Source organism: Marmota flaviventris, chromosome 7 (assembly GCF_047511675.1).
Source record: "Marmota flaviventris isolate mMarFla1 chromosome 7, mMarFla1.hap1, whole genome shotgun sequence".
Taxonomy (NCBI): domain Eukaryota; kingdom Metazoa; phylum Chordata; class Mammalia; order Rodentia; family Sciuridae; genus Marmota; species Marmota flaviventris.
The window spans coordinates 122,905,098-122,930,489 of NC_092504.1; the positions used below are offsets into that span (position 1 = coordinate 122,905,098).

The following is a 25,392-nucleotide window of genomic DNA, read 5'->3' on the forward strand; positions in this document are numbered from 1 at the left end:
CCCTACTCCAGTTGGGGTGACATGTGTACCACGCTGGCAGGCTGCTGGGCCTGACCCGCCAGTCTGTCACAGGTCTGCTTACCTTGCAGGCGCGGGCGGCGGCTCTGCCCTGCCCCTCCTACCACGCCCGTGTGCCACTGGGCCGCGGGTCTGCCCACCTTGCGGGCGCGGGTGGCGGCTCCGCTCCGCCCCCTCTCCAATTGGGGTCACGCGATCACACGGCGAGCCACTGGGCCTGCTCCGGGTGCTGGCGGCGGCCCGGCTCCTCCCCTCTGGCTCGACGACAAATCGAGAGAGACTCGGGTGTCTGTGCCTCACCCCCCCTACCAGGAGACCAACTGTTTCTGTCGCCGCTGGTATTGATGAAGTTCTCTCCTCCGCCGCTTTCTGATGACATCAGATCTCTGCCATGTTGGTATCCTATGCGAATGGCAGCATTTCGTTCCCCTTGCCGGGCAACCAAAGCAACTGGTGAGTCCTGACCGGCCCTCAGCAGGACCCGGACCGAGAAGCAGTTTCCGCGGGCTCCTAGCCCTGGGCCAGGGCAGTTCCGGGAGCCGGAACTCGGCCGCCCCGCGCTCGGTGCTCGCTCCGATAAGAGCAGGCTCTAAGAAGCACCCAGGCACTGAGCCCGAGCAATCTGTCCGCAAGCCGCAGGCGAATGGCAGCCTGAAATTACCTGTTCTATGGCTGAATGAGCTGCGGTCAGTCGAAAACAGGGATGGTGACGTCAGCTTTCCAACATGGTGGCCGCTGGCCTCCTCTGTGGTCTGACCGGTGTGGAGAACCGAGATGGACCGCTTCCTTCCCCCGTCTCGAACCCAGAATTCAGCCCTGAGTACGTGCTTGCACGGCTGGCAGAAACTGCAGCGCTGTATCCCTGCGTCGCTATCTCCTCGTTTCCCAGCACGCGCTGCAGACTCTAGCCGCGGGGTGATTTGCTGAATAAGCAGTGTTACCCTCCGTGCGACAAATCTCTCGCGTTTGAGTCCCCATAGCCGATCCTCGTGCGATGGAAATCCTTCCTCCAGGTTCCGGAGCACCCCACTATTGCTGGAAATTCCTAACAAGATAGCCTTTAGCCGTCCTGACTTGTCATACTCCCGCACAGTGACGCAGCACACGGGGGCAATGCACTCCCCTCGCCGCCATCTTCCCGATCACAACTTTTGAATAGATGATGACCTAGTACCTTCTCCAAGGGGGTGAACACTGACATAAATCATTAGCTCTTAGATCGATTTCAGCAACGAACTTTTGTTGCATGAAATTGGCGAGAACTTCAATGCAAAGGAACGTATATTTTACTTTAGGTTCACGTTTGCTGAGTTGTAAGAGAATCCACACACAAAAAGGAAGGTGACTGGGGCCTCTGCTAATGGTAAGAGCCCTGCCAAGCAGTCTCCTTTCTGGAAGCATCTCTCACTTTCCAGAGGACAGAGAAGGGGAATAGAAGAAAACGTACTTCTTATGCTGTAATAATTTGTGTGTGTGTGTGTGTGTGTGTGTGTGTGTGTGTGTGGTTCTGGGCATTAAACCCAGGGGAGCTTCCTTTTTTATTTTTGGTTTTGAGATATGGTCTCAATAAGTTGTTGAGGCTGGCCTTGAGTTTGTGATCCTCCTGCCTCAGCCCTTCAATACACACCACAACACCCAGCAGATATCCTCTTTCCTTTCTTTTTCTTTTTTTTCCATACTGGGTATAAACTCAGAGGCACTTAACCACTGAACCACATCCCCAGCCCTTTTTATTTATTTTTTAATCTTGAGACAGGATCTCACTAAGTTGCTCAGGGCCTTGCTAAGTTGCTGAGGCTGGCCTCAAACTTGTGGTCCTCCCAGCTCAGCCTCCCAAGCCACTGGGATTACAGGTGTATGTCATCATGCCAGCTAGCCTTTTTTTCTTAATATCTTCCAATGAGCCACTGCTTCATGAGTGGTCATTCAGTGAGTGGTGAGATCAACTGCTGCCTGGAGGATTGCTAATTCATGAAATACTTCATGATTGGAAAGCAGGGTTCAGAAATCTACTCTCCCAAGAACAAAACCATATGTGGATCTGTCAGTATTTGCATTACCCAGGTATTAGACAGAAGCTAATGAGTTCCAAAAGTAGAAAAGAGGAAAGTATTAATATTAAAATAAGAACTTTAAATAGTTCTTTAAAATATATTAAATATATATGTTACATTAATATACTAAAGGTGAGTAAGCTGTAGATTTATCAAATGTTATGATGAATGTCTTTTTAAACCATATGTTGCACCTTTATACATTTTGCCTTTGGAAAAAAAAATGGGTAATTCCTGGAATAAAATTTATCTCCCAAGAATTAGAAAGGCTTAACTCCTTGTAAAAAGATGATGAAACGCTTTACAAGTGGTGAGCAAAGAAGAAAGAACATGTTTAGATTTCAAATGTGAGTGGAATTTTGTACCAAGAAGTCAAGCTCTGTCATTCTCTCTCAAGGTTTAACCAATAAATAGCTTTTGAATTGAACATAACCAGAATAACAATCTCTTATTTGGCTATACTCATCCGCTCTGTTGGAAACTTAGCTGAATGTCAGTCATGTGGTGAGTGAAGGTACAGTAGTTAACGGCTGGTACCCTCACCAGTCATTACAGATGCTGGACAATGGTAGGCTGATAGTAAGGGTATACCAGGCCATCAAAATTGCATACTGGAGCCAGACTGAGTGCATTGCAGGAGGATCACAAGTTCAAAGCCAACCTCAGCAATTTAACAAGGCCCTAGGTAACTTAGTGAGACCCTGTCTCTAAATTAAAAAAAAAAAAAAAAAAATTAAAAAGGGCTGAGGATGTGACTCAGTGGTTAAATGCCCCTGGGTTCAATTCCCAGGGTATCAATAAATAAACAAATGAACAAATAAATAAAATGGCATACTGATGGGTATATAGAGGGAAACCCCTCATCATTATATATCTCATGAACCTTACTCTAACACCTGGGATCCAGTAACTTATGTTTACATTGGTCTTTGTTTTATTCAGTGCACAGCTAGGCTTTGGGGATCATTGATAAATCTGTATACTTTTTAAAATAGCAACTTACTGTTGGTAGTTGTGATAAATCAATTTCTTTAATATCACAGTAATATTTCTACATCTGTATTTTAGCAAATAACAAAAAGATGGAAGGAGAAGCTTTGTATTACTTGGGCTTAGCACACCTGGCTGCCGAGGAACAGAATACTGCAATGACAGTAAGTTAAAGTGAACTTTTAATTATTTCCATTTTAATTGCTACTTTATTATAGTATGTGTGATTGTAAGGCCATCCCAAAATGTATCAGGCCTGACATCAGTGTGCCTATTTACTTGACTCAAACAGAATAGCCGTATGTTAGAATCATGAAAAAAAAAATCTGATTCTATTATTTACCGAAGGTGGGATATAGTTAGTTACTATGAAATACTTTAGAATATGTAAAAGTTAAAAGTATGGAGTAATATTACCCCTGAGCCTCCAATATTACTAAGGACAAGAGAGAATGGGTCCAAATGATAGCAAAAAGTAAACAGATAAAATTGCAGAAATTCCCAGTTTGATGTAGGATACTTTGCTTAAAAATACTGTTAATAAGTGTCCTCAAGAGTTGTACTGATAGGAAAGGCAGCAGAATACAACAGACACTAGTATGGCAATATGTAAATCAATGGATGTGTAGCTGATGTGATTCTGCAATCTGTATACGGGGTAAAAATGGGAGTTCATAACCCACTTGAATCAAAGTGTGAAATATGATATATCAAGAACTATGTAATGTTTTGAACAACCAACAATAAAAATTTTTTTAAAAAAAGAGTTGTACTGGTGTAGGTATTTATGTGTGAGTAGGGAAGGTGGCTAGTCTCATCTGAGCAGCTTCCTGCTCAGGACAGTATTAGTAGTTGCCTATATTGTGACCAGATTTTTTTTTTTGGCTGAAATACAATATATATATATTTGTATAAATATATATTTGTATAAATATATATTTGTATAAATACATATTTGCATAAATATATATATATATATATATATATATATATATACACACACACACACACACACACACACACACACACATACTGTTATCTTTACTGTATTTTAACTGAAGTCATTTTCTGGTCTTTTCTTACTTGTAATATATTTAAAGTGCAGTTCCTATTTCACTTCACATTCATCCACCCCCTATAAGGGATTTGATTTACAGTAATATATTATTTGATATACAGTATTATCTTTATTTTTTTAGCCTTGAGGATCTTGTTTGTGCCTTTAGATATTTACGCTTTGTAGGGTTCCTATATGTGGGCTCGATGTTTTCCCCTAGCTTTCTTACCACCAGTCTTCATAGAAAACTTGGATTTTCCTAGGTGAGTATCCCGCTTCCAAGTTTTCAGTTAATGATATGCATTCAGCAACAATCGGCTCCAGATTCTTTGGGGAATATAGAGACCAATAAGATGCATGCTTCCCTTTAGGGGTTAATTTAGTCAGGATAACCAACTTATAAAGATAACTATAATTCAAAGCAGGATGAACAAGGGGTTTCTAAGGGAAGAGGGAAGAGGTTGGTTCCAACACTGAAGACCAGGAGGTTGCACAGAAGAGCTATTGGGGAGTGGGGTTTCTATAGGCAGAAAACATGAGATCCAGAGTGAAAGTAAACACACACACACCCACACACACACACACACATACACACACCACTCTATATGAGCCTACAAAGTGTTCTGGGAACACGAAAAATGAAATGCATTAGGAGGTTAAGTTGGAAAAGTTGAAAACTAGCTCATAGATTCTCTCTCACATGACAAAACATATTCAAGCAATGCAGTAGAGTGCACAGTGAAAAGTAAGTCTTCCCTCCATCCCTATATTCAATCTCATAGTTCTTTCCTCAAGAACAAATGCAGTTACAAATGTCTGGTTTAACTTTCCAAAATATTCCATGCATGCATAGCATACATGTGCATATAAATCTGTGTCCTTTTGGTTATTTATAAAATGATAGCATTTATACATACCCCCCTGCACCTGGAGTTAACTTCTTCCATATTGAAATAGACGTATCTTATTTGACTTTTTTTTTACTGTTCCAACTCTATTGGGGTATGAATGACAGATTAAACAATGCATATATTTAAGATGAAAAATGTGATGTTTTGATGATGTTAGGACAGCCTAATCAAGCTAATTGTCCTAGCCATCACCTCACATATTTCTCTATTGTTTTTGTGAGAAGACTTAAAATTACTCTGTTAGTATATTTTAAATGTATGATACTTTGGTATTAACTGCAGACATGCCTCGTTCTATAGTACAGCCACTCAATGTGCCCCCCACACACATTGAGTGGCTGTACTTATAATGTATTTAGCCATCTCCTACTGGTGGGCAATAAGATCATCTCCAATGCTTTCTTATTACAAAGGATATGTGGCAATGAATAACTTTGTCAAATGTGACAAATTTATCCATAGAAGATTCCCAGAGGTACAACTTCTTGGGTATCTTATACTCAAGTGGTTTAGTAATAGAGCAATTGAAGAACCTATATTCAATACCCAAGTGAATAATTTCTTGAAACTCTTACTTTCTTCAGAAAAGTATTAAAATTGTCTTTGTGGAAATAAATGTGAGACTTATGCCTATAACCCACCTATTTACCGTGTGATCTTGGGCAAGTCCTTAATCTCTATAAGTGTCAGTTGCCTCTTGAATCCTGTGAGACTAGTAACTATGCTGACTTTATAGAGAGTAGTAGGCTACATGGAAGCTCCCCCAAAGACCCACCTGTCAATCCCTAGACCCCATGTAATGAATTGCAGGATCTTAAGGTGAAGTGTTTATCCTGGATTGACTGGAGGGATTCTAAATCCAAAGACAAGCACCTTTATGAGAAAAGGGCGAGAGATTGAAATAGACATATGTGGCAGGTCATGTGAAGGTGAGGGTGGAGAGTGTGGAGACTCGGCCACTAGTGGAGAGTGCCTGGAGCCTCCAACAAAGGGAAGAGAGAAGCAATGCAAGGACCTGTCCTGGCTCCTGGAGAGGACCCCCACCATGACACCAGACCCGACTTTAGCCTTCCACGCTGCAGGAGAAGAGATTCCTGTTATTTTAAGTCATCTGGTTTGTGGTAATTGCTGTGCCAGCCCTAGGGAACTAATACATAGGGTGATTAGAAGAGATAATTGATGTAAAGTTTCTAAAAAGAGTCTGCCTGGTATATAATAGGCCTTTAATTATTAGCTTTTATTATTATTGCACTCATCTAAGTCTCTGGACTTGAGTAGTGGTAGTAAAGATGGAAGGAACTAGATGGATTCAGAAGTCATAAAGGACTTAAAATAGGAGATGAAGGAAACAGGCATTGAGATAGATGGTCCCTGAGTGCCCGGCTGTGAACCTGGAGAGATGCTGGTATCATTTCCTGAGGTAGGGAATGTTAAAGAACACCCAGTCTTGGGGTGAAGTGGAAAACCCAGTTTGTGATTTGCAGAGTTTGAAGAATTTTGGAAGTGCCCAAGGAGAGTTCAAGTAGACAGTTTAATATGTGGCCTCAAGAAGAAGTGTAGATTGGAGATACTATAGGTGATAGTTAATTTCATGGGTCAACTTGCCTGGGTGATAGGGGGTACCCAGATAAATGGTAAACATTATTTCTGAATGTATCTGTGAGGTTATTTCTGGATATTAGCATTAGAATTGGTGGAGTAAAGGAGATGGTCCTTCCCATTATCCAATCTATTGAGGGTCTGAATAGAACAGAAGGGTTCAGAAAGGGCAAATTCTGTCTGCCATACTGTTTGAGCAGAGCACTAATGATTCAAAAGTGTTCAGACCCAAACTGGAATCTATACTATTGGCTCCAAAACTCTCAGTCCTTCAAAATATGTCACCAGTTCTCCTGGGTCTCCAGTTTACAGGTGGCTAATAGTTGGATTTCTCAGCCTACCTAATGACATGAGCCAATCAATACCTTATTAAAAAAAAAGCTCTTCATATATTTATGTGTGAGAGGCTATGAGAAAATATGAGAGAATACATTTCTTTTACTTTAAGACTTTTAGCTTGTGGAAATTTGTTACATCAGTCCTAAGAAGCTAAACATGGGGGATGGGAAGAGATTTCATATGTATACAGTTGGTTTCTCTGGAGAACCTGACCAATATGGTGCATAAATTTGTTAAGTTTTAGCATATTCATGGTGTGCAGTGGATGAAATTTCCTAGAGAGTATTAATAATGATTTTTAAAGGCCTAGGGTGAAGCTAGTTGAAGGAGGGAGGTATGATGGAGATCAAGGGGGAGTGCCCAGGAAGGTACAAGAAAAGCAGATTTAGATGGTCTCATGTAAGTCAGGGAACAGGTGCTTCTAAGACACAGATGTGTGAACCCTTTCACTTCCTATCCCAGGAACTGGGCTGGAAGGAAAAAGCACTACAAATAGCTATTTCTTTTCTTTTTACTATGAATAAAGCTTTTATTGGTCAGTCTGAGTGGCAGACCGACATACCTCCAAATCACTGTTACCAAGCCCCTGAGATGGCAAGAGAAGAAGCTAAGCATACTGATGGTGGGCAATGGGTGGGAAGTGGAAAGGGTCTGAAGGCCCCTGAGGTTAACAAGGCTACCAGGACTGGAACCAATGTCCCAGGAATAAATCCAGATTGGAAAGACCTCATCCAGGGCTGGAGGTCCTGGTGACTCTGGATCATCTCTAGGACTGCTGTCTGCTCCTTGAAAGGTTGCTGTGGTCCCCTCGGCCTTCACTGTCCACCTGTCTGTGCTCCTCCACTACCCGATCTGCCTGAGTGATCTCGGTCACAGAGATGCTCTTGAAAGAGGATCTGGTCTGGGGCTGGGAACTGGCCCAGGGCCTTCTGGGAAACCTGGGAATCAAGATCATTGTCTTCTCTGGCTCTAGGATGGGGAGTCACTGCCCACTTGGCATCACACTTATGAAAAGGTCTCTGGGATCCCCAGTCTGGTGCTGACTTCTTGCATCCCACACCCCACAAATATTCTGGACTAGCGACTTATCTGAGTGCTTAAGCACTGAGTCCATAAGCATCTCTCCCTCCCATGGTCTTTTACCAGGTATCTCTGACTCAGGGCCTGGAAGTTCCCCAAGGTCCAGAAAAGCCAAAAAAAAAAAAAAAAAGTCCCAAAAGAGGTCAAAAACACTCAATCTCATGTGGGACTCAAACCTTGAAACCTCAGACATGGCCCTTTCCTGCCTGAGGGCAGCCTGTGTACACAACCCATGTTTCTAGTAGGAAATCTCCCTGACTCTGACCCATAGGCAGGTAGGTGCCTGGCCTAGAGTTAGAGTTACTTAACCCTTTGTATTCAATTCTCCAGCCAGGCTAGTGGTTTTGGGAAACCAAGCAAGGCCATAGTCCCAGCCCAGGGACCAGCTCACTGCTACATCCACAGTAAGTTGCAGTTGGAAAAAAACAGGGGCTGTCTTCAGCACCTACATCTTGCCAGAGGCCAAATATTGTTGGCTACTTGGACACAGCTCACCCAGAACTAAAGGAATTGCAGAAGCCAAGCGGAATATTTGAGTAAAACTGCAGGGTCAGCGAAGAACCAGTCGTTATGCCACCTGCAAAGAAGAGATGGCCTCAGACTCCTCGCAGTAAAACAGTAGCCAGGGAGTGACTACTGAGAAATCGTGGAGGAAGGGAAACCAGGGCGGGGTGTGGCTGGGTGGGGAAGGGTCTTCTTCATGATTCAGGGCTGGAGGTTTTGCTGCTCATCCTGATTTCAGAAGGAAACCTGTTTTTGCTGTTACACTGAACTAGGTTCTCAAAACACCTGTCACCTTATTTTGATTTCAGATTTGAAAACAATGTCTTTTAATTCTCCATAGTGTCTTATTTTAGCTACTTTCCCTGTTTCCTTTAAGAGATAAGTGGGCACTCTGCAGACTTTTGTTTGCAGCTCTCTTATCGTTTTATTTCTGAACCTGGTGAAGGTAATCATGTCACATCAGTGATCTATCATCTGTTTACAACTTAGAGCACGTCTTTCTCTCTGCAGTTTCTCTTCTCTGATGGCATTGCTTCTGGCTTACCACGTCTATTAGGAATCTACAACAGGACAATGCAATGCCTTATTTAGTGAACATACTATAAAAATATAATGATAGGATTGATTCCCTGGTTGATTTTTTGCAGGGAGGGAGTACTGGGGATTGAACTCAACCACTGAGCCACATCCTGGCCCTATTCTTTGTATTTTATTTAGAGACAGGGTCTCACTGAGTTGCTTAGTGCCCCACTTTTGCTGAGGCTGGCTTTGAACTCTTGATCCTCTGCTTCAGCCTCCCGAGGTGCCAGGATTACAGGCATGCACCACCCCTGGTTGATTGATTAGAAATCTAACCAGTTATCTAATCACAAAGTAATTATTTAATATAAATTAAATTTGTTTCTTTTGAAATCCTTTTCTAATTCTACTTTCCCACCACCCTGTACACCGTTAACATTATCTTCAACTGTTTTAAAGCATTGAGCATTTCTATCATTGTGTGCTATAGAGACAAGTAGGAATGTCCAGGAGTCAGCTGTGTTGTGTTAAAGCCAGTGCAAGGCCATGTTCCATTGCACTGAACATCTTCCATTTTTTTTCCCTTTCATATTTGGTCTACCTTTTTTTTTGGGGGGGGGGGTACCAGGGATTAAGCCAAGGGGTACTTAGCCACTGAACCACATTCCCCAGTCCCTTTATTTTTCATTTTGAGACAGCATCTCACCAAGTTGCTTAGGGCCTCTCTAAGTTGCTGAGGCTGGCCTTGAACTTGTAATCCTCCTTCCTCAGTCTCCCAAGCCACTGGGATTACAGGTGTGAACCACCACATTGGACCAGTCTATCTATCTCTGTCATTAATTGTATGCACTGGTGTATTCACTCACTTGAATTTTAAAAATTTGGACTGGAATGTTTTCAAAAATTCCAGTACTTTGTCTCCAGATTCAACCTCTACCTCTCACAAATTCCTCCCCTCCGTTTTAAAGATTTTTACATCTTTTATTTCAAAGAAACTCAGATAAACCTGTCACAACTAAATATTTCTAATCAATAGTTCTATTAACCTGAATCAGGAATTTTAAAATTTTGCCAGTGTATGTTTATATAATAAATTATTAATACATGTAATAAAAGAATGTGTTGAGCAGCATAAAAGTTGGGTGATCCGTTCCTTGCTGTGGTTTGGGCATGCCCCTGGAATTCACGTGTTGGAAACTTAATTCCCAGCGTCGTTTGCTAATTGTTATTTGGAGGTGGAGCCTTTCAGAGGTAATTAAAATGAGTTGAGGTCATGAGGGTGGGGCCTTTATTGATGTGTTAGTGGCTTTATAAGAGGAACAAGAGAGACCCAAGCTAGCACACTTGCTGTCTCACCATATGATGTCCTCTGCTATGTTATGATGCAGCAGGAAGCCATTACCAGATACCAGCACCATGATCTCGGACTACTCAGCTTCAGATCCATGAGCTAAGTAAACCTCAAATCTTTATAAATTACCCAGTCTGTGGTATTCAGTTACAGCAACAGAAAATAGACTAAGGCACTGATAAAAGGTTCTTTACTGAATGACAGAATAGAGCTTAGCTAAAAACAAATATTGGGCTTATTTAGGGCTGAAATTCCTGTTAATGAGGAAAGGGTATTTGGTGAAGACAAATTACAGTTGCATTCATGTACAAGAGATCATGAAGACCCTGACATTTAAAGAGGAAAATGCTACTTACATGTCAGGTGCTGAGAAAAGAAACAGTAGTTCTCTTTGCCCATCATTAATTTAGACTTGTAAATGTTCCAAAGAGAGTGATTCTGAATTTTAGAAGACATCTTATGAAGTCCTAAGATTTGAAAGAAAAAGATATTTCACTAAAAACCACACTTCAGGCTTTATACAAAGTTGAACCAGCCATATTCCAATTGTGAAGTATTTTTTGGTTTTGTTTTTTTTAAAAAGGGCCTCCCTCAGCACTTGGGTTTGATATATGAATTTCCTTCCTTCCTTAATCATTGCACTTGACAATTCTAGGAGCACCAGCTTCATTTGGTCCATTCATTAAGTGAATCATTTGATTTCTATTATTTAGCAATAATGTGGCCTATCAAGAATTATACAATGAAAACAAAACTTATCTGATTGTTATTTCATTTGCTTTCATCACATATGCCTAAGAGTACCATCTCTATATTTATATGTATCCTTATAACAGCTTAGAATGCCTCTGACATTAGTATTAACTTGTATACATGGTTGGCCTATATCTCTAGCTTCACCAGTAGCAAAATTCAAATAAATAATGTATTATGAAAAGTAATGACATTAATATTCTAGAAACTTATGTTTTGTTTGATAGATATGTGGTAATGAGGAATGATAGAAATCATTTTATAAAATGATACATTTCATTATAGGTAACTACAGTGAAATTTTATTTTCTCTTTTAACTCAATAGATACAAACAATGATAAATCTTTAATATGTCAAAAGTCATTTTTAACCAAGAATAATTTATTAGATTTGTAATGTTTGGCTGATAGAAAATTTGGGGGGAATTAAATTTTACAATTGTGCCCATTTTTTTCCCTTTCTCTGTATAGTTCACCTTCTCCTTTAAGAGTCATCCTATGGTTTATAGTTGTGGACTCTTAAATCAAATGATGATCAGATGCCCTGATGATTCTGCAATGGCATACATAAAAAGAATTTCACTTTTGGTCACTTTTATAAGTTAGGACACATTTTACCCACCGCTGAAAACATTATACAACCTGAGTAGGTCTCAGAGTTCTCCCTGGCTCAGTCTTGGACAGATGGCATATCAAAAGAAAAAAAGTAGTTCAGCAATCTAAACTGGAGGTTTTTCAATTTCAACTTACTATCTTCAAAGAACAGTCGAAGACATGGTATTCTTAACTCACAGCACCAATATTTCCATTGCACAGTTTTCTCTTTGTCTGCCAATAGGATATTCTGAAGCCTAAAACTTCCTGTCACGCTCCGAAAGCCCAGAAGTTTCCACCCATGTGGAGCTCACATTGGCAATCACTCCTTCCCTCACTCTCTCTTTTTCTGTCTTGTTTTCTCTCTCAGGTCAATAAGTCTTGGCTCTTTTGGGGAGTCTCATCTCTACTTCTTACAACTCTGTTCCCCCCTGAAAATCATAACTCTGACCTGCGTAATAAAACCCAGCAGAGCTACGGCTAGTTTGGGAGAGGAAGATTGCTAAGTAAACCATACCAGAATTGGTCATCTGGGAAAGGCAAGGCAAGGAAATACACTTATATTACATTTGACAGATTCTTGAAAACTACATGTCAGAAACAAACAAACAAGTATAATTAAAATAATAAAAGGAAAAAGAAGGGAAGTAGAGATGTCAAGGCAAAGGGGAATCCAGAGAGAAGCTGTCTGAGGCGTGTTCAACATTTAGGTCCTTTGTGTTTTATTTCCAAAGCTGCAACTCTAGAAAGTTTTGTGTGTTTGCAATATATAGAATAAATCTTCCTGGTGGACTGCACACCTATTAACATATGTTACTGGAATTAGTTTGTCCATGAGAGCAGTTGCTTCTTTTGTATCCACATTTTTCACTCCTCGCTGTTATCTTTTGCTGAGCCTTAAATGACTGTGGGAAGACTTTTGGGGCGGGTGTAATATGCATCATGAAACTTGGTTAGAGTGCCTGGCATGGATACCGATGCTCACATCTGCTATCAAATCTTTGATTATTAGATGTTTTATTTGAAGTAAAGGCAGTAAATAGTAGCATTTGCCAGATGAGGCACTCACAACATGCTTTTTAAAGAGTATATTTATCAACTCTTTGGAGTGAGAAGACAACAAAGTGGTTAAGATAATAAGCTTTGAAGTCAGATTGATAGAGGATGGAATCCCAGCTCCACTCCCACCTTGCCCTGTGACGTGGCTCAACTGAATTAACCTCTCTGAGCATTAGTTTCTTCATCTGGAAAATGGGGATACTTCTATTCCCTAACACAGCATGGTTTTGTTAGAATTAAGTTCAAAAATTTAGGTAAAGTTTGTGACCTCGGGTCTAACATGTAGAAAGCCCTATTATATTACTATTGGTATTGATATACATTAAACATTTTTTTCAAAGTGCTAGGTGATCATACATATCAAAAAAAAAAATCACAATTTCTAGTTTTTTCTCTAGCCTGAGTTATTTCCAAACCACAGTTAGCATTGGAGAAAATGTTCAGTTTATAGTTAAAGTCTGTATATGTAAACATGTTTATAGTAGTTTATTTAGGTATGCATATTACATGATAAAGAGCATCTTTGTGTAGTATTGTCCAAGTGCTGCATAGCCTTATATAGCTAATTGTTAGGTGGTTGAATATTTGAATGACAGGTCTTGATGCACATTCTTTGTACCAGAGGTAACTTTGGCAAAGAAAAGGACATGTGAGTCTCAGAGCTGGAAAACATCAATTTTAGTCCTGTCTGCCTCAAACTAGCCATGTGACCTTAAGTTAGTCACTTAACTTTTTGGAGGCTCAGTTCCATTTGTAAAATAAGGATCTCAATGGCAGCTTCACTGTGTCTTTGTGAAGATCAAGTGAAAAATGGTGTGTTTAGACTTTAAACAGTTCTCAAATGTGATGTATTATCAATATTACTATGAGCTATGATATAATTATCATTATATCATATTAGTAATAATGACACTGCAATAAGTAACATCTAATTGAATATCTATTCAAAGTATCTTCTTTATTCTTATGTTTCTTAACTATAATATATTACTGAATTCATCATGTGTTAATTACATAGTCCTTAAGTTTATCTTTTTTGTATATTTTTATGTTGAAAATAAAGATAAACCAACATGCTGTGGAAATGATTTATTAATAATTTATTAATAACTGAGTAAAAATGGCATGTATCAAAAATATGAATTTGAGTTATTTCTTTATTTAAGTATCAGAGCTATTCACTACTCATTAAGTAAAAGCCATTTTACTTACCAATTAGGAATCCTTACCTAAAATTTACCCTTCTGTTCTTGGTTTAAATGCTTGCTCTGTGACTAAGGGAAGATAAGACGCTGGCCGAGGGGAAACCATGGCCTCCTCCCAGATGAGGACTACTACCACAGTGGCCTGTGGACACTCCGCTTGCAGTGTTTCACTGGGTTTGAGGTGACTCAGGTGTAGCTCAGGGTCTCTGCAGTCATTTTCTGCTCTGCGTCACAGTTTGCATCTGCTTTACCCTTTTGTCCTGTGTCCTACCTCAGTAGTCCCCTTCTTGGGGACTCTAGAAGGAGCAGCTGTTTGCAGATCCCTTCTCCCAGTTGTTGCCGCTCAGACCTCCTCCAATATGACATGGTATTCCACCACCCCACACGCTCACACTCGTCTACCAGTACACAAATCACACTTAACTCCACGTTGATTTCATACATTGTGCTAGGTAGAGAAATGTTCAAAATATCCAGTATCAGATGTACAAAAGAAAAGATTTTTAAAGATATTAAAAGAAAGTTGTACTATTTCCTAATTTTAAAAATGAATTCATTGCTAGGCTCAGTGGTGCATGCAGCTGGAGAGGCTGAGGCAGGAGGATTGCAAGTTCAGAGCCAGCCTCAGGAACTTAGCAAGGCTCTAAGCAACTCAGCAAGACCCTGTCTCTAAATAAAATATTTTATAAAGAGCTGGGAATGTGGCTCAGTGATTAAACACCCCTGGGTTTAATCCTTGGTATTAAAAAAGAATTATATTACTCAGAATTATTCAGCAATAATTTAAGGCATAGTATTAGCATGTATTCTGTATCTGACCTTATTTAATACTTTTTTGAGTAGCTAACCTTACTTGGAAAATATTTTTTAAATGTGATTTAATAATTTGAGAATTAGAAAAACCTGAAGTATGGTACCAATGATTTTGCTATTGTTATCTTTGTATTTAAAGTTATGACTTTTCTAAAACATTAAAATGGTAACTTTATAGTGATAATTTAACATAAGTTTCTGTAGCAAAGATTGCAGAACAGAATCATAGTTAATTAAATGCCTTTTTTAGCTTCCTCATGAATGGGGTGTTTAACCCTTTTTAAGCCTTTTTTATTTAATTTTTGAAAATTTCTCTAATGGCTTTTTAAAAATAATGTTACAGCATGTACATTTGTATCTTCTTTTTGAATGATGAATGCATTGTAGTGTTTGTAATAAATGAGACTATCTGTCATTTAAATGATGGAAGTACTGTAGAAAATTGGAAAGCTCAAGGAAAAATGAAAATTTGTCTTTTTAAAAACAGGAATCTACATAAGGCAAAAAAATTATAGTTCACAACTTACATGGAAATGAGATGTTTAATGTCAGGGTAAAAGTTCACAGCCTAGATTAATATAAACATGCATTTTCTAATAATAAAACCTATTGATTTTTTTTTAAATGTGAAAGCTGGTTTTAGATTCTGTTGAGATCTAGAAATACCACTTGAACCAAATCTTCATGATTATCTTTTGTACTCATTAAAAAAAAAAAGAAATTGCTGCTACAATAGCTCTTGGAAAAGTTGCTGAAGTTTTTTTCCTCCAGTCATTCCCATTTTAAGAAACAGCGCAAAAACTTCTGGTATTCATTTTGGGAGCAAATCAATAGAAGGATAATAGTTTTTCTTTGGTTCATCCAAAAGAGAACGAACTTTGAGAATCTGAAAAATTGAGTATTCTCATCAACGGTATGGACTAGTGACATATGGAACATAATGTATGTATACTCCTTAAAGTTCAAGGCCTAGCATATGAAAATGTTCTCTGGAGCGATAAAGCAACCTGCGCAGCTCATCACAGGACTAATTGTATGACAGACCTAGAGGCGACGGCACAGCTGTTAGCACGCGTTGATCTAGGGGCTGCGAAAGACGAGGAGGCTTGGGGAGGCACAGCACCTGCAAGGACCAGGATACGATTATGGATTAGGTTTTTCTTTTTTTTAATAATTTAGGGGACAGACATAGACCAATAATAAAAATGTTCTCTCCTTTAAGGAGTATAGCTAACTCAATTCTGTGTCAGAGTTTCAAAATAATCACAAAACACTTGATTGTAGTCTGAATGTGTCCCATGATTCTTATCAAACATGCATTTTTAGATCTTTTGTGAAATCTTACAAGGCATTTTTTTTTTAGTCTATTCAAAAATCATGACCCATGAAAAGTGAGCATTTTTTACACCCTTGAACTAACAAGCTCCATGTGGTGGTTTGGGTTTCCCCAGAAGCTGATTTCCAGACAAGGATTTGAGTACAAGTGGTTTATTTGGGAGGAATTTGACCAGCAGGAGAGGCAGGCAGAAGAAGGAAGCCAACAAAAAGTGGGGTGCCAAGCCAGTGGGCAAATGGCACACAGCCATGCTGGAACATTCTGGAAACTCTGTGAACACAAACTGAGCATTCCAGTGCAGAGACAAGAAAGCTGGTATAGTACCCATGACTTCCATCCTTGGTTGGTTGGAAGTTCCTCCCAGGATACTAATTCTCAGGAATTCCAGGCTTTCTATGAAGCCAGCCATCAGACAGAAAATCCCAGGCACTGGCCTGGCCAGCCTGTGGCTGCAGAGGTGGTGAGAGGGCCTGAGGAAGTCCGGTACGCTCCTGCAGATCATTTGGCTTCCAGGCTTCCTTTTCCACACCTATAAAATGGGCATGATAAAGTTACTGTGAGGATCGAATGAGACAAAGAAGTCACGTTTCTAGCACTTAGTAAACGTTCAATTAACAGTGGCTTCGTTTTGTGTTAAGGAGGTCTACAATTTTACTTATCTTTTATCTCAGGATCGACCTCTTTCAGAATTTACCTAAGGAAATCATTAGTATTACATACAAATATTTGCTACAATACTGTTTGTACAGTAATTACTAATATATACAGAGATTTCTATCACCCTTGTATACAACTTTATAAGCACTGTTTATAATGGTGAAAAACACAGGAAGTAAAAAATATGTAAAACAATAGCAAATTGATTAAAGCAATGTTGAGCATCCTATGATAAAATGCAACACAGACAGTAGAAATCATACACTAAGTAAATATTTTATAACAATAAAAAGAATACTGATATATTGAGCAAAAACAATCGGGTTGCAAAACAATGTACATTATGACCCTACTTGTATATGCATATATGCAAGCATATATATATATACACACATATGATGCATAAATATATATAAAAACACAAGAAACACCAAAATGTTTTCAGTGAAGTTAGAATAATGAATGACTTTAATTTTCTACTGGGGTGGGGGCAATGGAATCTGTATTCCCAACATTTTCTACAGTTAACATTTATTGATTTTCTATTAAAGAAAAGGAAAAACTACTTAAAAAGTAAACCATTATTTCTTTCCATTCCATTAAAATTTAAAGATTTTAATTGATGTTTTCAGTAGGTTTTATATAGACTGCTCATAGTAAAAATCTTCAGCGGAGGATTGATTGTTGCAGTTAGTCATTTCAACAGCTCATCTCAACACAAAACATTAAAGAAAATTATTAAGGGCTAACCAGTAATGAAAGGATTTAAGGATGATTTCTGGTGGGAGTATGAATGTTGGGGAGTGGGGCTGTCTGGGGTGGGGCTAGCTGGGGGAGAGGCCATTTGAAGAGGAGAAGGCTGAGACTCATATTAAATAACATGCCCCATAGTCACAACGCTACCAAGTGCAGAGCCGAGCCTGGAGCCCAGGTCTCTAACTGCTATTGCTGCTGTAACTGGTGGAGTTGTCAGTAGGACGATTTTAAAGTCATTTGTTGAATCTCATCACAAATCTCCCATATAAATTTTTAATAACACTCTCCATCTGTTTTTCTTAATGAGGCACTTATTGGTGTAAACATTTTGTTATTCTTGTCCAGTAGAAATTATTTCTCGTAGAAATTGTTATTTCTCTGGACAGGAAAAACCTCTCTCTCTCTCTGTTGCTGGGCCATTTGGGAATCAACTGAGTTTGGGGAAAAGCATATGGGCACAGGAATCTATTTCCAATGCGAGTGGTGTCTGGCTAGCAATGACTAACTGCTTTGTAGCTTCCCCAGGAAGAGGTCAGGAATGCTCACTTCCTGTTTCTCATTTCCACCTCCTGCTTCCTCTCCGTTCGCATAGAAAATGGCATAGCATGGATTCATTTGTTATGACTTAAGGGCTCAGCTGAACTTGCCTTGTTTTCTCTGCTGCCATCTCAACCATCAACACAAAATGATGTAGCTTAGCCTGTGGAGTTGCAGTGTCTGACTCAAAATCTTGCCACTTCTAATCCTGTGACCTGGAGTAGGTTAAGGAACCTCTCCTGTGCCTCAGTTTCCCCACCTGCAGCATGAGGATTGCATGAGTATCTAATTCAGAGTGATGGTAGGGATTATGTGAGTTCGTGGTTTAGTCAGCTTTTGTGTTCCTCTGACCCAAAGAAAAGACCCAACAAGAAAAACGTAGAGAGATTTCATGGGCTCATGGTTTCAGAGGTTCAGCCCCTGAACAGCTGAGTCCATAGCCCTGGGCTAGAGGTGAAGCAGGACACCCGTGGAGTAGGGCATGGTGGAGGAAAGGTGCTCAGACATGAAAAACAGGGAGGAGAGAGAGAGAGAGAGATCTGTTCACTAAGGACAAAGTATAAACCCAAAGGCGTAACCCCAGTAACCTACCTCCTCCAGCCACTCCCCACCTTCCTACAGTTACCACCCAGTTAATTCATATCAATGGATTAATCCACTGATTGGGTTAAAACTCTCACAATCCAATCATTCCATCTCCAATCCTTGCATTGTTTTCCACATGAGCTTTTGGGGGACACTTCATATCTAAATCATAACAGTTCACATATAGAAAGCACTCTGAACTGTCTGGAATAAATGGTACTGACTATTAAAGAATAGTGAAAGTATAATTTCCTGGGTCAGTGCAAGGATTTTTGCTATTTCTGCTTCTCCTGCTGACATATCAGATTATAGACAATCCTCTCAGTACCCCCCGCTTTGTAAAATGAAGATGGTATTTATTAATATAGCATGTTGATGAAAATTCCAGTGGAATAGTAAAGAGATAATGGTTTATTGGTCCTTATTATTGTACTGCAAGTGATTTAACTATACATTTTTCCTAAATTTAATTAAACATATTCATTTTCCCTATGAGCTTATATTAGCTTACAGCAGAGCGAGTGTTTATTATGTGCATTTTATATGTTTATAATATCATAGATATTAAAAATAAACATTTTCATTTAAAAATATTATGTAAATAAACATTAATATTTGTCACAAGATTCTAAAGCCAAAATTACTTTTTAATTGTTTATTATAATAGATGACGTGGGAATGGAGAAGTTGTATCCAGGCAGTCATTAAAATCTTCAAAACTGCTTTTAAAAGCACTAGAAAGACCACCAAATGGGCCAGTCATTAAACTTTGTTCAGGTCTCCAAATGACTTTGTTGCATGCCACCATTGTTCCAATCTTGATCCCTTAGAAACAGGACACCCTCTACCAAAAATCTCCAGAAGCCTGGAGCCTGGAGTCTGGCCTGCACAGAGTCATTATCAGGCAGCACCTTGGCAGTGAGGTGGGAGAGTGGGCAGAATGAGAGCATTGGCTCTGAAGCAAGACCACCTGGGTTCAAGGCCTTTTATGACCATTTACTATCCTATGCCCTCGGCCCAGGGGCTCTCTCTATATATATGTGTATGTCTCCCTACTTTTGAAAACAGGTCAAAGTGATAATAATGCCTACACATGGGGTATTGAGAAGACTAAATTAATCAACATGTGTGGTCTGAAGGACCATCTGTGTTATTCATCCAGAACATAGCTTTGGAGCATCTAGTGCAGGCCCTGGGAACACGTCAATAACAAATGGACAAAGGTCTTTGTCCCCGTGGAGCTTCCAGCCCATTGGGGGGAAGACAACCAAGATTAAATATAACAAACCAGCAAATTACATAACATGTTAGAAAAATGATAAAGCCTCGGAGAAACAAGGAAAAAATAAGCAGAAAGATGACTCGGGAGTACCACGTGAGTGGCAGCTGGAGGGAACTTTAAATAGGTGAGCAGGAAAGACGGGGAGCCGGTGAGAGAGTGGCCCATGAGGGAAGAACATTCCAGGCAGAGGGACTGGTCAGTGCAGAACTCTTAAGTGGCACTGTGCCTGGGGGCGGGGGCCAGGGAGGCTGCAGAGAAGCAAAAGAGAAGAAGAGAGGTAAAAACCCAAGCCAGAAAGCTAAGGAGTAGGCCATGAAGGGCCTTATGGGCCATTACAAAGCAAGAGACTTTTTCTGAATTAAAAGATGTTCATTGAAAGCAAAGGAGTGTCATAAAAAATATCCACCATTGGTTCTCTTTGGCTTTCACAATTAAGCAGCATGAGGAAAGAGCAGCAGCTAGTAACAGGCCATGCTTTGACCAGGCAGGCCTGTGGGTGACACGTAGAGCACCAGAAGACGTTGGGCTGCAATGTGGATGTCACTCTAGGTGAGTGGAGAATAGCTCTTGGCAACTGATTCAGGAGGCAGCAGGCTGAAGTGAAGGTCAAGGTCAGCGTGAACTCTGGGGGTGATCCAGCAGCCAGGCTCTTGCAGTGCTTAAAAACACAGGGCTCTGAAATCCAATTAACCCACTTAAAATTTTTTTTCTCCTCTACCACTTGACTGTGTATCTTAGAGAAAATTGCTCAGCCTCTCTGCAGTTTATTTCTCTCGTTTGTACATTGGCAATATTAATATTTATCCCAAGGGCTCTGAGAAGATTAAATGCACTATGAATATAAAGCACTCTTCACATATAGGTTTTGCTCAATAAATGGTAGTGACTGCCATTGGTAAGTGACAAGCACAAGCCATAGGGACTGGGGCTCCAGGGACTCCTGACCCAAGCATATTTATGGCGGCAAGGTAGGTCTCCGTTAGTCCAGTAAGTAGGGACCAGGCTAGGCAGCAAGATAGAGATCAAGAAAGAAGCCTAGGACTGTCCCATGGGCCGGGACACATGTTGGGTCTTGTTGTCAAGGGACAGGGGAAAAGCCCAGTCATTTTAACAAAAATTAGCAATCAGAATATTATCTATGGCAAACGGTGGTGATGCCAGCCTTCTGCCCTCATAGAACAGGAACAGAAATGGCCCTCTGGGGCACTGAGGCAGCTCTGTCCCTAAATGGGGGACCCAGCTGGGGGGATGGCTTGGGAAGGATAACTGGCAAGTTATTCCAGAAATGATCTCTACAATTCCTTCTGGGCTCTATAATTCTCAATTTCTAAGTATTGATGAATAATTTGAAAATGCCAACTATAACGTTAATTTTCTAGTTTATGTCATAAAACCTAAAGCTTACTTTAAGAACGTTAGCAGCAATTTGTTTTGCTATTTTATTTTCATCTCGTATGTTATTCCAGAGCTGATCAAAGGCATTGGTTGCAAAGAATAAAATAAATCACACTTCTAAATAAACCACTAAAGAGTGTTAAATTGATTTAAGTGATTTTGGAAATATTAATATTTAAAACTTCGCTGTCCTATGCCTCTTTATGACTACCTATAGCAATAATAACCACCACTTCACTCTTCCATTCTTCATCTTATAATATTACATAGTAAACTGTGTACAAACATTATATTTTTTCGCATTGGAAGGGAAATGTGGGAGTTCAGTTGCTTATTTATGTTTGAATAGCTTAAATTTTATTCAGTCAATAAAAGTATACTCGATTAATGCTTTATTATGCTGTTTGCATAGGTTGAGGTGAATAAAGTGCAGTGTTTGGTTTTTATTATTAAAGAAAACTTTGCCTCCCCCTCACAACCGTTGGCTGTAAATTTGATTTTAGGCAGCATGTATTTCAGGGTTAGTTCCAGTCTTGAGAAATTTTCCAGCTTCACAGGCTTATCTGAAAATATTCTTAAAATGGCACCAGTGATTTTCAGACTTTAAAAAAAAAATACATAAGGATGGGGAAAGTACGCACAGACCAGAGTATTAAACAGAGTACCCATGAGTGTTCCTCAGTGGGAGGGTTTGGGTACTGGAGGCGCCCCATGCATCATCCACTTTGGCTTGGAGTCATCCGGCTGCACAGTTTGACAGCCAGATAGACGAGTGGAGACACGCTGCGTGATAAAAGCAGCCGAGACATCTGGATCACGGTGCCAGCATTCAAAGGCATTTCTGAGCTGTTCATGCATTTGTACTTACCCAGGTCCCCAGCCTGGTCCAGGGCTCGCTCATCATTCTCCTCCTCAGCCTGTCTTCATCTGCTTTCTGTACGTCAGCAACCTCCCCGATCCTTGACAAGTCACCTCCATCTGCTTATGTGTCAGTGTGGCCCTTCTGCCACAGCGCTTGCTGAGCAGCTCTCCAGATGAAGAGCCCCACGGTCCTCCCCGACTCTGCCTCAGCACTGTCTCCCGCCTGTCACTGCTGAGCGCTCTGCGCCACACTGGCTTGTTTTGTCAATAACCATTTATTTGTTGCTGGAGTAGCAGCAGCCATTACATCTGACCTCGCTGTTTCATCAATTATGGATAGATTATTGGATGTGAACATCTGCAAAAGCTTGCTGTTGAACTCACCTCCTGGCTGGGATTAGATAAAGTACTAAACCGTTGTTTATTGTCAGGCCAAGACTCTACTGGGGAGCCGGGGAATTCCAAGAGTAGCAGAGCCCCATCAGAAGTACCAAAAAATTGTTTTGAATCGCCACTGTTTCCCCTAAGACTCCAGCCATTCATTATTCACACTGATTACCAGTGGTTATGAGCTACTTGATAAAAGCTCTTGGCAGTGCCCCATTCCCAACTCCTGCAAAATGGAAATGACTCATAAATTGTTTTCTTGTGTCTTCTCTCACTGTGAGAGGGTAGCAGACGAGCTTCGCCTGTGAGTAAGTGTTCAGACGAGGCCTTTTCTACCATGTTTTATTTTCAAGAAATGTGTTCACGCAGCCTGATAAGAAAGGATGAAACCATGTATCTAAATTAGGGTTTACCGAGTTTACAGGAATAGCGGCCTGTGGCGGAGAGGATATCACATTGTACAGAGAGGATATGCTCAACGTGGTTTTTTCCAGGGCTTTCATGGATTTCTGAAGAAGGGAAACCAGAATGAAATTTTATTGAATCCTGCCTCCAATGAGAAGGAAATCCTTAAAAGGGATTATGAGTAGATGATGGTTTTACCGCCAGGGGACACACAAATCTCCTCCTGGTCATCGATTCGTGCAGGAATATAGAAATATTCACAGTATTAGTGCTCATTTAAAACTGCTAGATAGTCACTCAGGAGTGTAGAACACATGCAGAACCTTTCCTCTGAGCCAGAAGCCGTTCAGTCCAAGGTGACCAAGCAGAGGAAGGTGGATAAGTGGCCACCAGCAGGAGGACACTGAAGGAATGGGCTTGTCACCATGCTAGTGATTTTTCACAACATACTTCTCTGCCTCATTTTGCTACCTGTGAAGACAGAAATTGTATTTGTCTCTCATTGCTCTAGGGTAAAATAAAGAGGGAAAAAAAATAAGTTTTGTGCTCCACTCACAGGTAGGAAGACTCATTCCACAGGATACCATGACTTGTCGTGTATAGTTCCAGTCCCTGATCCACCCATCCTAAACCTTAGCACAGACTCGTAATAGGGAAACATTTATCTGAGAATGAGAAAACCATGCAAGCACAAGTTTACATTATGAAATTTCATTTCAGTCTTCCTCTAGGAATCTGGCTTGTTTACTGATACTTAAACCCTTAAGGTCAGCTGAGGACAGAAAATGTCCACACACTTTCCATTTATCATAGTTATAAAGTGTCATTTTTTTTCCTTTACTGAGTGAGATAAAAGGCAAAAGTCAATACATACAACAGCTTATTATAGTTAGGTTAATGTTTCTAGGGGCCTTCACTACTGGTACCTTCCAAGGGCTCTGCCATCTTCGTTCAATGTGGACATAAGACTAGGAGCTAGGGGTGCAGTGGACGGTGAGGCAGATATGGCCCCTCTCCCCATGGCACTTACCATCTAATTAGAAAGAGTCAAATATTAATAAATATATACATGTGACAACGTGATAAGTGCTCAAATAGAGCAGAGGAGTTCGGGGGGGGGGGGGGTGCATGTGCCTGTGTGCGAGCACGGGAAGAGTCAGGAGAAGAGGGATCTGCAAGTCCAAGGGGACTGGAGGCAGAGGGAACTGCACTCCCTCCTATCAGCCAGAGGTCTGGCTGGCTGGAGTGAGGAGCCCAGAGTCCTGCACATTCTAGCAAGTTGCAAATGTTGACATTTCTGCATGATCACAGTGAGCGACAACATACATTTGGTTGAATTTGATCTGACAGGCACTTCATTTGGTTCAATTTGCCACCACTGTCTTTAGTTTGCATATGCAACAGAGACCTGATATTATTGGCAATTTTATCACAGGTTTAATGGGATCATTTATCACGCTCACTTTTTAATCCTCAGAGAAACATGACCAAGTGGAGTTTGAGACTTTTAGTTTAAAACAAACACACACCAAAAAAGTTTTTTTTTTTTTTTTAAATCATTCTGACAATGAAATTGCCTGTGTCTAGTGGCTTATTTCTCTTGCCATGGAAAGAATTGGCTTAGATTGTTTTTCAGTGATAAACATGAGAGGGACAGGCCTGGAGTAGCTCTCTTGCCATGTTGGCTTAGACAGCGGTTTTATCTCTCTCAGTACTTCTCTGTTCATTCCATAGGTCCAAGAAAGTGATCCATTCAGATTATGTCAAGTATGAGATGAGTGTAAGGATGCCCGTGGCAACGGGCAGGCCATAAGCCTATGAATTCCCAGGAGTAGCAGAAAGTGGGCCTCACAGAGTCCTAGAAGCCTACTGGGAACCAGAAGAGCTCAGCTGATTGACTCTGTTGACCTCACCATGATTAGTCCATAGACATTCACTCATCATTAAATACCTTCTCACTTCTGCCATTCCTAACTGCTCAGCTGGTCTGGATTTCCTAAGAGCACATGCTGGAACTCAATACTATCATCTTCCACTGAACAGAACTTTTTATATCAGGCCACATCGTAGATCGCTGAACTTCACAAAATTTGACTCCCCTTTGGTCAAGGGCCGCCTAGCAAAATATAAAATATAGCTTCCAGTTGGTTTCCTCCATTGGGGGTTAAAGACAGGGAAAGTTTTTTTTCTCCTTTGAGAAGCTGTGAATATAACTCACATTATAACTGGGCTATACAGGATAAATATTTCCCTGCTTTCAGATTTATAGTATAGAAACTAACAATTGAGAATTAGAATAAAAATTCTTCAAAATATGTCTCTCCTTAACATGGTACAGAACTATA

At 40.4% G+C, this 25,392-nt stretch overlaps 1 protein-coding gene and 1 pseudogene across 1 annotated transcript in view; one reads left to right on the forward strand and one right to left on the reverse strand.

Moving 5' to 3' along the window:
* Positions 1-25,392, forward strand: part of Ttc29 (tetratricopeptide repeat domain 29) — a 135,253-nt gene that overhangs the window by 65,818 nt on the left and 44,043 nt on the right. Inside the window, exon 6 of the mRNA XM_027926551.2 lies at positions 3,141-3,226. Coding sequence (XP_027782352.2) covers positions 3,141-3,226 — 86 coding nt within the window. The remainder of the gene's footprint in view (positions 1-3,140; positions 3,227-25,392) is intronic.
* LOC114085507 (HCLS1-associated protein X-1 pseudogene) lies at positions 7,645-8,241 on the reverse strand (annotated as a pseudogene).